The 14,480-nt window shown below is 43.5% G+C and overlaps 1 protein-coding gene and 1 non-coding gene across 2 annotated transcripts; both read right to left on the bottom strand.

The window, feature by feature from the left end:
- Window positions 1–10,778: 10,778 nt before the first annotated feature.
- trnai-aau (transfer RNA isoleucine (anticodon AAU)) lies at window positions 10,779–10,852 on the bottom strand. Its single transcript has one exon. It is a non-coding gene; the product is annotated as a tRNA-Ile (tRNA).
- A 1,232-nt stretch (window positions 10,853–12,084) lies between these two features.
- LOC132882747 (contactin-associated protein-like 2) lies at window positions 12,085–12,818 on the bottom strand. The gene is made up of 3 exons (XM_060915850.1): window positions 12,782–12,818; window positions 12,369–12,440; window positions 12,085–12,284 (listed from the first exon to the last, which is right to left on the bottom strand). The coding sequence occupies exons 1-3, from the start codon at window positions 12,816–12,818 to the stop codon at window positions 12,085–12,087; spliced, it is 309 nt and encodes a 102-aa protein (XP_060771833.1).
- Window positions 12,819–14,480: the final 1,662 nt, after the last annotated feature.

The following is a 14,480-nucleotide window of genomic DNA, read 5'->3' as shown; positions in this document are numbered from 1 at the left end:
GAATGTGAGTGTGAATGGTTGTCTGTGTCTATGTGTCAGCCCTGTGATGACCTGGCGACTTGTCCAGGGTGTACCCTGCCTTTTGCCCGTAGTCAGCTGGGATAGGCTCCAGCTTGCCTGCAACCCTGTAGAACAGGATAAAGCGGCTAGAGATAATGAGATGAGATGAGATGAGACATATGTAGGAGAGGGGCAGCACGGTGGTGTAGTAGTTAGCACTGTCGCCTCACACCAAGAAGGTCCAGGTTCGAGCCCCGTGGCCGGCGAGGGCCTTTCTGTGCGGAGTTTGCATGTTTTCCCCGTGTCCGCGTGGGTTTCCTCCGGGTGCTCTGGTTTCCCCCACAGTCCAAAGACATGCAGGTTAGGTTAACTGGTGACTCTAAATTGACCGTAGGTGTGAATGTGAGTGTGAATGGTTGTCTGTGTCTATGTGTCAGCCCTGTGATGACCTGGCGACTTGTCCAGGGTGTACCCCGCCTTTCGCCCGTAGTCAGCTGGGATAGGCTCCAGCTTGCCTGCGACCCTGTAGAAGGATAAAGCGGCTAGAGATAATGAGATGAGATATTACAAAATGAATAAGAAATAGCCAATGACAAAGTTAGAAATGATGATTTTTATTTGAAATGATTAAAAAAAAAAATTTTTTTTTAATTTTACTTTCATCAAAGAATCCTCCATTTGCAGCAATCCCAGCTTGGCAGACGTTGAGCATTCTAGATGTCAATTTGTTGAGGTAATCTGATGAGATTTCACCCCATGCTTCCTGGAGCACCTCCCACAAGTTCGATTGGCTTGATGGACACTTATGTACTATTTGGTCAAGCTGCTCCTATAACAGCTCAATAGGGTTGAGATCCGATGACTGTGCTGGCCACTCCATTATAGACAGAATGCCAGCTGTCTGCTTCTTTTCTAAATAGTCCTTGATCGTTTGGAGGTGTGCTTTGGGTCATTGTCCTGTTGTAGGACAAAACTGGCTCCTATCAAGCGCTGTCCACAGGGTATGACATGGTGTTGCAAAATGGAGTGATAGTCTTCCTTTTTCAAGGTCCCTTTCACCCTGTACAAATCTCCCACTTTACCACCACCAAAGCAGCCCCAGACCATCACATTGCCTCCCCCATGCTTGACAGATGGTATGAAACACTCCTGCAGCATTTTTTCATTTGGCCTGCGTCTCACGAATGTTTTTCTTTGTGATCCGGACACCTCAAACTTGGATTCGTCTGTCCATAACACTTTTTTCCAATCTTCCTGTGTCCAGTGTCTGTGTTGTTTTGCTCATCTCAATCTCATCTCATCTCATTATCTCTAGCTGCTTTATCCTTCTACAGGGTCGCAGGCAAGCTGGAGCCTATCCCAGCTGACTACGGGCGAGAGGCGGGGTACACCCTGGACAAGTTGCCAGGTCATCACAGGGCTGACACATAGACACAGACAACCATTCACACTCACATTCACACCTACGGTCAATTTAGAGTCACCAGTTAACCCAACCTGCATGTCTTTGGACTGTGGGGGAAACCGGAGCACCCGGAGGAAACCCACGCGGACACGGGGAGAACATGCAAACTCCGCACAGAAAGGCCCTTGCCAGCCACGGGGCTCGAACCCGGACCTTCTTGCTGTGAGGCGACAGCGCTAATCACTACACCACCGTGCCGCCCAGATCCAGGATTTTTTAAAAAAAAAATTCTTTTCCCAATGTAACTCAAAAAGTAGTGAACAGATTTGGATGAAATTTGGTGGACAGCTCTAGTATTATCCTAGGTTCAAGTGATTTTGATTTCATCTTGATAATACGTGGCTTGGTGGAGGTATCCGCTCTCCTGGGTGCCCTTCTAGTCTTCATTTGGTGCATTAGCACAAGATCATGTGAAATCTTGCCATTCTCTTGACTTGTGTAAGTCCTGAGCCTTGTCTCACCGCTGCGCTTATCTCTGCCTTGAATATTTTACTACAACCTCTTTGAGTACTTTTTGAGATTTTCTTTGTTATTCTCATGTTTGATACCAATACTGTGTTTGACCATTGACTCAAGTTGAAGTTTACGTTTATTTGCCATGTACACAAAATGTCAATGACAATTGTATATTGAAATGATGGCTGTGAGGCGCTGTCTGCCTCATGGCAGTCTGGTAAACGGTCTGTATGCTGGGTGATTGTGGTCTGTAAGGCTGTGAGTTTATTGCCAATAATGAGTTCAGCTGCTCTCATGATTCTCTGGAGGCCCTTGCGGTCATGGTGGGTCTCTGCCAAACCAGACAGTGCATCCGGTCAAGATGCTCTCTGTGGTCCATTTGTAGAAGTTGGTCAGGACTTTTGGGGGTGGAGACCAATCTTCCCCAGCATCCACATGAAGTAGAGCCACTGACAAGTAGATTTCAGCACTGTCTTATTGTCCAAAGGACCAAATCCAGTCGTTGGTGAGGTGCACACTGAGGAACTTGATACTGTGTGATATGTTGTATAGCATAAATACAGGAATGCTTATGGCATTGTACATGCATATACTGTATGTAACACTTGTTTTTATCAATTAGATTTTAACTTAAAAAAATCACAGTGATGCTTTATGTACAATTATCAAGCAATTATTAAACAACTATTTATATAAAAATCATACTCAAGAGAATTGTGCATAGATGCACTAGTAACAAAGTTTTCCTTTTCATAAAAATAAATTTTCCATCAGTTTAGAACATAAAATTAATGAGAACACAACCCAAAGTGGGTTGTACAGCTGTTAGGAGTTAGCATTGCTACACACAACACTAGGTACCGTACAACACAGAAACAGGTGCTTGGTATACAAAAGTGTGCTAAATACAAATTGTAAAATTCATAAAAGTTAAACACTAGAGAAAATATATATTCTACATAATAAGTGCATTACTACAATAATAAACTGCACACACGAATTTACTGCTGCTTGGTGTCCAATTTTCCAACAATCCTTAGACAGCCACACTGTTCCACCTCTCTGGAAGAAATCAGTAATCATTCTTGTGCCTAAAACGTCATGTCCTGTTGCTAACAATGACTTCAGACCAGGAGCTCTGTGGTTATGAAATGTTTTGAAAGGATTGTGAACTTGTTGAAGGAAGAGGTAGCATCAGGTTTGGATCCCCTTCAATTTGCTTATAGGCTGGGGCGAAGCACAGAGGATGCTGTCATACCGTAAGTATGATGCATCTCATCAGTAAACATCTAGATTAGGGGTTCTCAACCTTTTCTGCTTTGAGGCCCACCTGTTCATACTTGTAATGAGTCAGGGCCCATTAAGGCCCGGTCCCACTGGCCGATGGACACAAAACGTATGCAAAAAGGACACAGCGGATGAGCAAAATTTCGGGGGTGGCTCTATCCGTTTTCATCTGCTCCAGAAATGGACAAAATTGGCGAAAATTTGCGAAAACAGAACGGAAAAGAATGGACGTGGGTAGTATATAGCGGGGATGTTAAACGCATGTTCATAGGAAGCCTAGCGGATGAAAGCGGATGGAAGTGGATGACAGCTCCGAAGGGGTTACCGGTGATAACTGAGAAGCGGACGCATAGCAGAAAGAGCGGATGCATAGCGGATGAAGGGGATGCATCACGTACGCCTAACGGAAACAAAAGGGATGTTGCGCGGATGTATATCGGATGCAGACCGATTGTCCGCTAGGTGTCCTTCTACATACTCTAGACATACTCCAGACATCCTAAATATACGAGATACATCCCAGATATAAACGCTTTGTCCGTTTTGAATACTTTATATACGAGATGCATACGCTTACATCCTTTCTATTTCCGTGCTACTAACGATGAATAGACATTTCATGTACCTTATCTTTCCTCCCTCTTTCCGTTTTCAGCTGCAGCGGATGTGAGTTGCGAGGATGCCCAGAGGATGCAGAGAGGATACAGCAGACGTTTAACGGATGATAACGGACATAGAACGTTTGTTGCTTGTATATGTCGCGGATTTACATCGTACACGGCGGAAAGTTCAACCGTTCTAAAAGTTTTGTGCAGCTCAAAACTTTTTGCACGGATGAAATCACAGTGGACGGATGCTCGATGGATAGAGCGTATGAAGCACATATGCAATGAGTACACAACGGATGCATAGCGTTTTCCAACGGATGGCAAAGATTTTTTTACGTTTTACATCCTCTTTGCATCCGTAAGTGCAGTGGGACCGGGCCTTTAAAAAAGATCCCCAATTGTTTTGGCTCATTTATTCTATTAGAATCTAATAATCTACTGTAAAGTGTATTAATGGGATGCAACATCACTCCCTGTTCCAGATGGGAGCCCAGGAATTAAATAAATGCAATAAAAACAAACTGTTTGTAATTGTAGGTATTGTATTTAAAACTGTATGGATGTGCCAGAAGCCAAACCATCCATGTAGGTCATTCTCAGTCAAAAGGGATTAATGATCCAAAAGTGGAGTCTGGTCTGTTAACACAAGAACTTATTGCCATGTTTGTGTTCAGCAAACAAGCAAGTTATTAAAACCAAGAAGTCCACTCAAAAGAAGTGGATACAGAAACCACTCAAATGGGATTAGATCCTTACACGCTAACAAGGAAGGATTTTTCTATAAAATAAAATTTTACTAGCTAAATTTGACAGAATAAATTTTGATCCTATTGTAGCCAGAACTAAATACAAAGACAATAGTTATGCATACTATTAATTAACTGAATGTGAAGATAATTGACAGATAATCAACAGATTTAATTTTTTTTTAAAAGATTGTGTTTATTTTTAGCCTTTTGTATTTGTAATTATTTGTATCTGTACATGCACGACCCCACCAGCTCTGCTGATCAACTTATCGTGTTTAAATAAAGCTATTCATTCATTCATTATGAGCTGGAAAATTATCCATCCGTTGAGTTCCCCGACATCTCAAACTACCTGGTGCTGCAGACATTGTTCTACACGGACACGCAGATGAAAACCTGGAAGAGCGTAGAGGAGTACAACTTTTTATATGTGGCTGGCTTAAAGATCTGGGGATCAGGACACTACAAGATAAATCCTGTATCATTTTTGCCTGGGTAAGGAGGAATTTCTGGGCTTTTTGTACGCATCTTTGAGAAGGTTGCTAGGATGCTACAAGTTTTAGTATCGGGTGTAAACAAACCACAGCTGCTCGATTCTCAATCCTCCCTGCTCTTCTCTTCCAGCAGGTATCACAGATTCATACAAATCACCCACAAATGTATTTATTTATTCTGCTCACGGCACACGCGCTCGTGTGCGCTCTCTCTCTCACTGTTGTTGCCTTTTTCCACCAAAGCAGTTCCAGGGCTGGTTCGGGGCCAGTGCTTAGTTTGGAACCGGGTTTTCTGTTTCCACTGACAAAGAACTGGCTCTGGGGCCAGAAAATCCGGTTCTTTATTTTTGTTAAAATCTCATCTCATTATCTCTAGCCGCTTTATCCTTCTACAGGGTTGCAGGCAAGCTGGAGCCTATTCCAGCTGACTACGGGCAAAAGGCGGGGTACACCCTAGACAAGTCGCCAGGTCATCACAGGGCTGACACATAGACACAGACAACCATTCACACTCACAGTCAATTTAGAGTCACCAGTTAACCTAACCTGCATGTCTTTGGGGGAAACCGGAGCACCCGGAGGAAACCCACACGGACGTGGGGAGAACATGCAAACTCCACACAGAAAGGCCCTCGCCGGCCACGGGGCTCAAACCCGGACCTTCTTGCTGTGAGGCGACAGCGCTAACCACTACACCACCGTGCTGCCTTGTTTCATAGACATGTGTTCCCCCCCCCTTATAATCCTAATGTAAAGGTGCGTCAACTGTTCTGTTTCAGGAAAATCTTTCTCCGTAAACACTTTATTTTAAAACAGAGCTGATGAGTTGTACAAATGAGCTTTATTTACAGAAAGTCATGGTTTCAATGAATCTGATTATATACATGTATATTCAAAACTGAATGGACAGGCTCGTGGCTGTTAATGCCACCATTAACAGAAAAATAAAAGAATAACAATGAATTAATGCGTCTCATCTCAGGGTTTGAAACTCTGACCTGTGAACAATTTCTCACTGCGTTGTTGTGGTGCAGCATGTATTTCGAAAAGCCAAGGAAAAGTTACAGAGAGCAGAATTGCTTTTGTTCCAGTCGCAGCGTGTCCTTCTTATTGTGCAATTTTGCAGTAAACTTTTGTTCTTCGTCTCACTGAGTCTATTCAAGACTGTACAGACAAATGTAGAGAAATTATTGTTCCATCTTACTGTATATCAGTACTATTGCAGCATTTTACATGTTGATTACAAAAAAACAGACACATACAAAGATATATCCAGAGAGTCTTTGAAAATGCTATTGTAACTGGAAGAGGTCCGACCTTTTCTACAGAATACGAGCAAAATTGCTATCCACATACTTTATATGACAGCTTGGATGTTGCTATTATTTTTCCTTAAGTTTGTGCCTTGTCACTATTTTCATGACCATAAATTTATGTACTGTAAATAAATAATACATTTTGCCATTGAGGCTGGTGTAAAGAAAATTATCTAGATAAATGTTTCAGGCACTGGGCTTTAATTCTCCTGCGATATATTAGTACAGCAATTTATTAAAAACTAGATGTGACTGATTGATTTGTATTTTGTAAAGAATTTCAACTATCCACCATTTAATCCCAAGCCTACAGTGACTATTTTTGTACAGAAATCAGACATTACTGGCATGCAACACAGTAATCTTACTAGCAACAAACTGTCTGACAGCTAGCAATAGCAAAGAGGATTTTCCTCCGATGACAGAAAACTCGCTTGAAAGAGACATGTGGGAAGTAGCACAAATAATAACTGTATTTGCACGACTGGTATTTTCAGATGAAAAATTTTTCCTTCTATATGTCCTGTGTAGCAGTGAGTTGTGTCCTATAGCTTGTTGCGAGAGATCATTTGCACCTAGACATGTGTGTAAAAACACGTGGCTCACCCATACAGGGATCGAACCCACAACCTTGGTGTTATTAGTACTATGCTGTTACCAACTGAGCATTCTAGAGCCCATCTATTTTTTCAAAATCCGATAATTAACCTAGGAATAACAAACACATTAAGTATGTAATGCAAAATTTTGATATGGGCTATTTAATTTTGGTGCAGGCGGCATGGTAGTGTAGTGGTTAGCACTGTCGCCTCACAGCAAGAAGGTTCTGGGTTTGAGCCCAGTGGCCGATGAGGGCCTTTCTGTGTGGAGTTTGTATGTTCTCCCTGTGCCTGCGTGGGTTTCCTCCGGGTGCTCCGGTTTCCCCCACAGTCCAAAGACATGCAGGTTAGGCTAATTGGTGGCTCTAAATTGACCGTAGGTGTGAATGTGAGTGTGAATGGATATTTGTCTCTGTGTCAGCCATGATGATCTGGCAACTTGTCCAGGGTGTACCCCGCCTCTTGCCCATAGTCAGTTGGGATAGGCTCCAGCTGGCCTGCGACCCTGCATAGGATAAGCGGTTATGGATAATGGATGGATGGATGGAATTCTGGTGCAACAAGTTACCATCAGAATGCACATAATTAGTCCTCCTCTGTGCAAGTGTCACATGATCTCAGTATAAAAACGCATATGGGACAACACCAACTTTGCCTTGACAAGGCAATTCATCAAAATCAGGGTAAGGACAACCAGGTGAGGAGGACATTAGTCAAGGAAGCAAGCAAGCATTCAAGGATAATCCTCAAGCAGCTTGAGAGGTCTGCAGCTCAGATGAGAGATGCTATTTCCAGAATAACCCAAGTCTGGACGCTCTGCAAACCTGGGCTTCATGGAAGAGTGGCAAGCCATATGAATTCCCATTTTGAGTTTGGAAAAAAAAGGCATGCTGGAAACTCAACAAACATGTAGAAAAAGGTTCTCAGGTTGAACAAAACCAGACACCTGTATTTTTTGCCCTAGTACAAAGCACTTATACAAGTATTTGGTGGAAACCATTACTGAGCCTCATCCTGAGAATACCATCCACACAGTGAAGCGTGGTGGTGGCATCATGTTGTGAGGATACTTTTCATCAGCAGAGACTGGTAAACTGGTCAGGATTGAGGGCAAAATGGAGATGCAGTATACTGATAAAGCCAGTTTGAATATTTTAGAATGTCCAATAAATACCCAGACCTCAATCCAATTGGCATCAGTTCAAATCTTTGGCAAGATTTGAAAATGGAGCTTCAAATGTCAGCCCAATGTTTGGATGAATGCTAATGAGAGGTGGAGCGTTTCAGTCAAGGAACCTTTAGAACATCCATAACCGCTTATCCTGTGCAGGGTTGCAGGCAAGCTGGAGCCTATCCCAGCTGACTATGGGCAAGAGGCAGGGTACACCCTGGACAAGTCACCAGGTCACCACAGGACTGACATATAGAGACACACAACCTACGGTCAATTTAGAGTCACCAGTTAACCTAACCTGCATGTCTTTGGACTGTGGGGGAAACCGGAGCACCCGGAGGAAACCCACACGGACACGGGGAGAACATGCAAATTCCACACAGAAAGGCCCTTGCCGGGCCCGGGGCTCGAACCCAGGACCTTCTTGCTGTGAGGCAACAGCGCTAACCACTACACCACCGTGCCGCCCATTTTGTTAAAATATGACTGAATTCTACATTTGTTTATCTGTACACAGTGCTGCATAATCATAACTTGCTCTTTTTTTGTGTGTGTTCCCCCCCCCCCCCCCCCCCCCCCATGAGCCGCCTATGAGCAGAGTCATCTTGCAGAAAGAAAAGTGGAACTGATTACCCAGGGCTCCTGTAGGTTGAGGAGGAAACTGTTTGACAGCTAGTAGGAGCTGAGAGGTGGTAGAAAAGTTGTTTCAGAGACATCTCATTATCTCTAGCCACTTTATCCTGTTCTACAGGGTCGCAGGCAAGCTGTTTCAGAGCTGACTACAGGCGAAAGGCAGGGTACACCCTGGACAAGTCGCCAGGTCATCACAGGGCTGAAACATAGACAACCATTCACACCTATGGTCAATTTAGAGTCACCAGTTAACCTAACCTGCATGTCTTTGGACTGTGGGGGAAACCCACGGGGAGAACATGCAAACTCCACACAGAAAGGCCCTCATTGGCCACGGGGCTCAAACCTGGACCTTCTTGCTGTGAGGCGACAGCGCTAACCACTACACCACCGTGCTGCCTTGTTTCATAGATATGTGGGAGGTAATACAATTATTGCCTGTATTTCTAGCCAAGGTGTTTTCAGATGTCTCGTAAATAAGACTGGGTTCCTTAGTTTTTCCTTCTTAATAGGGAGGGAAAGTGAAACACAGCAATCCTAGTGGTAGCGTTCCTAAACCGAGAGCCATACTATTGAAAATCCCATAGACCCGATTAAAAAAAAATCCCACGAAGTTATGACGTGGAACTTGTACACCCCCAAAAAATATGTTGTATATGTTGGGATTAAGGCGGCACAGTGGTGTAGTGGTTAGCGCTATCGCCTCACAGCAAGAATGTCCGGGTTCGAGCCTTGTGGCCAGCGAGGGCCTTTCTGTGCGGAGTTTGCATGTTCTCCCCGTGTCCACGTGGGTTTCCTCCGGGTGCTCCGGTTTCCCCCACAGTCCAAAGACATGCAGGTTAGGTTAACTGGTGACTCTAAATTGACCGTAGGTGTGAATGTGAGTGTGAATGGTTGTCTGTGTCTATGTGTCAGCCCTGTGATGACCTGGCGACTTGTCCAGGGTGTACCCCACCTTTCGCCCGTAGTCAGCTGGGATAGGCTCCAGCTTGCCTGCGACCCTGTAGAACAGGATAAAGCGGCTAGAGATAATGAGATGAGATGTTGGGATTATCTACTAACTGTGAAAGTATCAGGTGAAATTTCGGTGTCTTTTAAAAGATCGAAATTGCGCCTAACCTGTCAGAAACGGACGACAACCAAACTGTCTAGTCAGAGTCGCTCATATTAGGTCAGCAGTAGGCTTGATAGGTTTTGTTCTTCATACTAGCCCTTACGAGTGCTGACAGCTCTCCCTGTGAATAGCAGCAGTTGACTACATGCCCTGATCTGTAATGGTTATCCCCACGAGGGATGCATTTCTTATTGGTACAGAAATACTCTGCCAACCACGCTATACAAATCGGCATGTTGATGTAGGCTACTCGCCGGCCGCTATCTGCTACAGATTTGGAAAGGTGCTAGACTTCTCATCTCATCATCTCTAGCCGCTTTATCCTTCTACAGGGTCACAGGCAAGCTGGAGCCTATCCCAGCTGACTATGGGCAAAAGGGGGGGTACACCCTGGACAAGTCGCCAGGTCATCACAGGGCTGACACAGACAACCATTCACACCTACAGTCAATTTAGAGTCACCAGTTAACCTAACCTGCATGTCTTTGGACTGTGGAGGAAACCGGAGCACCCGGGGAGAACATGCAAACTCCACACAGAAAGGCCCTCGCCAGCCCCGGGGCTCAAACCCAGGACCTTCTTGCTGTGAGGCGACAGCGCTAACCACTACACCACCGTGCCGCCCGGTGCTAGACTTGTGGTGAAAAAATAAAGTATGATCACCAGGATCGATTGAGCTTCCCGACATGCAAAATATATGGAAGCCATTGTCTTAACTTTGAAGTGTAACCCAAAATGTAATTTTTTGAAAAGATATTCCCATTCATTTTGCCATAGAGGTTGGAACGCATCCAGTAGGGGGCGATGAGATTACTTTCCCTCCCTATATCATGTGCAGCAGCCAGGAGTTTTCTCTGGCTTGTGATGGATAAAAGAAAATACTTGGCCCGTACGGGGATCGAACCCGCGACCTTGGCGTTATTAGCACCACGCTCTAACCAACTGAGCTAACCGGCCGCTGTGTGCAAATAGGGTCGGAAAAATCCATACAAGAAATGAGCACTACAGGCGCACGCTAATTTACTAGAATCCCATATATACTATCATTCATATATTCAAATATTGTTACATATTTCATCAATCAATTTTATGTAGAATTTGGCTTTATGACGTCTTGGTAACAAATTCTTTAATGCAACTTATATACTGTTGTGTATATTATAGTAGGCCTAGACTACACAATATAGCCTGAAAATACCAAAAATCGTATGATACTTGGATCTTCTGCCTTACTTTTGCACATATGCCATGAGCCCCAATGTTTTGTGTCATATATAATTTGAAAAAGAAAAGAAGAATATTGAATAAAAAGAATGTATATATGTTGCTGATGACAATATAATTGTGCATTTTCAATCAAAGGTAAAGCTTGTAAAACCCTCCACAGTTGTATTTGTGAATATATAAATCTGATCATGCCATGGTCCTGCTCATAAACTGAGGGTTTAAAAAAAAAAGTGATCATGTGAATGTAAATGGACTTAGAGCTCCAGTTGAGAGTGGTCGTTTATCATTTCTTGATGGGAAGCTGTATTTCAAGTTGTGCTTTTGTTGGCCGGATTTAGCCATATTCTTAATGGCGCCCTCAGCTAATTCCTTCTGCACTGGTCTGATCGTAAAGCTCTTTATCTCCCCTGTTGCTGCTTAGGGCTGTTTGGCTGGCATAGATCAGGAAGAAATCACTCATTTAGTTCATTATCAGGACGTTGATGATCAAAGTAGTGCTGTTTCCGTCAAACCTTTTAACAGCATGTTTGGAAATCCAACCACAACTAAGGACGGCCTTTGGATTTGATTTTGTAGCTAGAGGCCTAACAAGGTCAGAGAAGATTCGAATGTGTTCCATCATAGAGGATGCATTTTTTTTCAGTCTCACTGAATTCCCATTCATCTAATCTTCAGGCTCCGTATTTTCCCCATAAGAAATGAATCAGAAGATGGCCAAGCCTGCAGTCAGTCATCGATCTCACTGCGGTCCTTGAGCTCGCCCACCCCTACTGGCTCTATCATGCATACAGTAAAGAGCTGCACTTTTGGAAAACACTGAAGCTGGAATCCCTGACAAGGGGAGACGGAGAGGGGGAGAGGAAAGAACAGAGAGAGACAGACAGGTCATACAGTAGGGAGAGACATGAGAGGGAGGCGGCTATGTATTCATCCTTAGTTAAGTTATGTATGTTCCCATTCTGTTAGATGAACCATTCCTTCTTGCTTTCGTCGATGGTCTCTGTGAAATTGGGCTCAGTGCCGATCATAGCCGTGTCAGTTGATTCGGAGTGTTCGTCTTCTTTGGACTCACTGGTGTGGTGCGTTCTCTTGTGGCGAATCATGTAACGAATCAGGAACACCAGGGTGCACAGGATGGTGAAGATCACCACAGCAATAATGCCTAAATCAAGAAGGGTGACATGGACATAAGGGTGACGCTTTGCTGCTCTGTATGAAAAACAAGATAAGGTCAATTGTTTCTTACCTCCGATTATTGCTGAATTCCTGTTCACCCCACCTGATATGACTCTCTCCTCATTGAAAGGGAAACCAACACCTAGTGGAAAAAAACATTATACTCTTTATTAACACATCAAGCACTTTATGTAAAATGTCAACAAGTTACTGTTCCCACTCCAGAGTTGACTATTTTCCAATGACAGCATCATCCATAGTGTCTTATTCCTCCTACACTGCAGCATTTTGTGAAAAGGAGCCATTATTTATGAATTAAAGAATGTCACATCATATTTTTAAAATACATTTCTAGTAGTACGAAATGTCTGGACAGGTGTGAAAATGTCTTCACTCATCAGATCTTGTGAAGCTCTTCAGAGAATAATGTCTTTATTATTATTATTATTATTATTATTATTATTAAGTAGAGCTGCTTTTTACCTCCATTCAGGTGCCAGGGTTGAGTGGAGGCTGACATTGGTGAGATGGTGAGAGGTGAAGCGTTGCAGTTGGACTTGATCAGGTTGCGTGCAGTCTATGAAGCCGTCCCGATCAATCATACAAGTGTGAAGAGTTTCTATAGGACATGAAAAAACATGGGGTCAGGATATAAAGTGTTGCGCTTGTTGTCAATATAATATGATACCCTGTCTTGCAAAAGTATTCACCCCCCTTGGTGTTTGTCCTGTTTTGTCGCATTACAAGCTGGAATTAAAATGGATTTTTGGAGAGTTAGCACCATTTGATTTACACAACATGCCAACCACTTTAAAGGTGCACATTGTTGTTTTATTGCAACACAAACAATAATTAAGATGAAAAAAGAGAAATCTGGAGTGTGCATAGGTATTCACCCCCCTTTCGTATGAAACCCCTAAATAAGAGCTGGTCCAACCAATTCACTTCATAAGCCACATAATTAGTTGATTAAGAGCCACCTGTGTGCAATCAAAGTGTCACATGATCTGTCACATGATGTCTGTATCAATCAACCAGTTCTGGAAGGACCCTGACTCTGCAACACTACTAAGCAAGCCTCCAAACAGGTCAGAGACAAAGTTGTGGAGAAGTATAGATCAGGGTTGGGTTATAAAAATTATCCCAAACTTTGAATATACCAGGGAGCACCATTAAATCCATTATAGCAAAAATGGAAAGAATATGGCACCACTACAAACCTGACAAGAGAAGGCTGCCCACCAAAACTCACAGACCGGGCAAGGAGGGCATTAATCAGAGATGCAACAAAGACATCAAAGATAACACTGAAGGATCTGCAAAGATCCACAGTGGAGATGGGAGTATCTGTCCATAGGACCACTTTAAGCCGTACACTCCACAGAGCGGGGCTTTATGGAAGAGTGGCCAGAAAAAAGCCATTACTTTAGAAAACGCATTTGGAGTTTGCCCAACAGCATGTGGCAGACTCCCCAAACACATAGATGATTCTCTGGTCAAATGAGACTAAAATTGATCTTTTTGGCCATCATGGAAAATGCCATGTGTGGCACAAACCCAACACCCTGAGAAAACCATTCCTACAGTGAAGCATGGTGGTGGCAGCATCATGCTGTGGGGATATTTTTCATCTGCAGGGACAGGAAAGCTGGTCAGGACTGAAGGAAAGATGGACGGCACTAAATACAGGGCAATTCTGGAGGAAAACCTATTTGAGTCAGCCAGAAGTTTGAGGCTGGGACAAAGGTTCACGTCCCAGCAGGACAATGACCCTAAACATACTGTTAAAGCTACAGTGGAGTGGTTTAAAGGGAAACATTTAAATTTCTTGGAATGGCCTAATCAAAGCCCAGACCTCAATCCAGTTGAGAATCTGTGGCATAATTTGAAGATTGCTGGACACCAACGCAACCCATCTAACTTGAAGGAGTTGGAGCAGTTTTGCCTTGAGGAATGGGCAAAAATCCCAGTGGCTAGATGTGCTAAGCTAATAGAGACATACCCCAAGAGACTTGCAGCTGGAATTGCAGCAAAAGGTGGCTCTACAAAGTACTGACTTGGGTGTGTGTGAATATCTATGCACACTCCAGCTTTCTGTTTTTTCATTGTAATTATTGTTTGTCTCACAATAAAACAATTTTCACCTTTAAAGTGGTAGGCATGTTGTGTAAATCAAATGGTG

Source organism: Neoarius graeffei, chromosome 3 (genome assembly GCF_027579695.1).
Source record: "Neoarius graeffei isolate fNeoGra1 chromosome 3, fNeoGra1.pri, whole genome shotgun sequence".
Taxonomy (NCBI): Eukaryota; Metazoa; Chordata; class Actinopteri; order Siluriformes; family Ariidae; genus Neoarius; species Neoarius graeffei.
Note: the sequence above shows the minus strand (reverse complement) of the source record. Positions and strands in the feature narration are given on the sequence as shown.

What these genes read in the sequence shown, in the direction of transcription:
- LOC132882747 (XM_060915850.1), bottom strand. Translation starts at nt 12,818, where the DNA reads ATGTCAGCCTCCACTCAACCCTGGCACCTGAATGGAG. An exon ending in ACCCTGGCACCTGAATGGAG is followed by an intron (nt 12,441 to 12,781) that starts GTAAAAAGCAGC and finishes TTTTTCCACTAG; the next exon opens with GTGTTGGTTTCCCTTTCAAT. An exon ending in GAATTCAGCAATAATCGGAG is followed by an intron (nt 12,285 to 12,368) that starts GTAAGAAACAAT and finishes TTCTTGATTTAG; the next exon opens with GCATTATTGCTGTGGTGATC.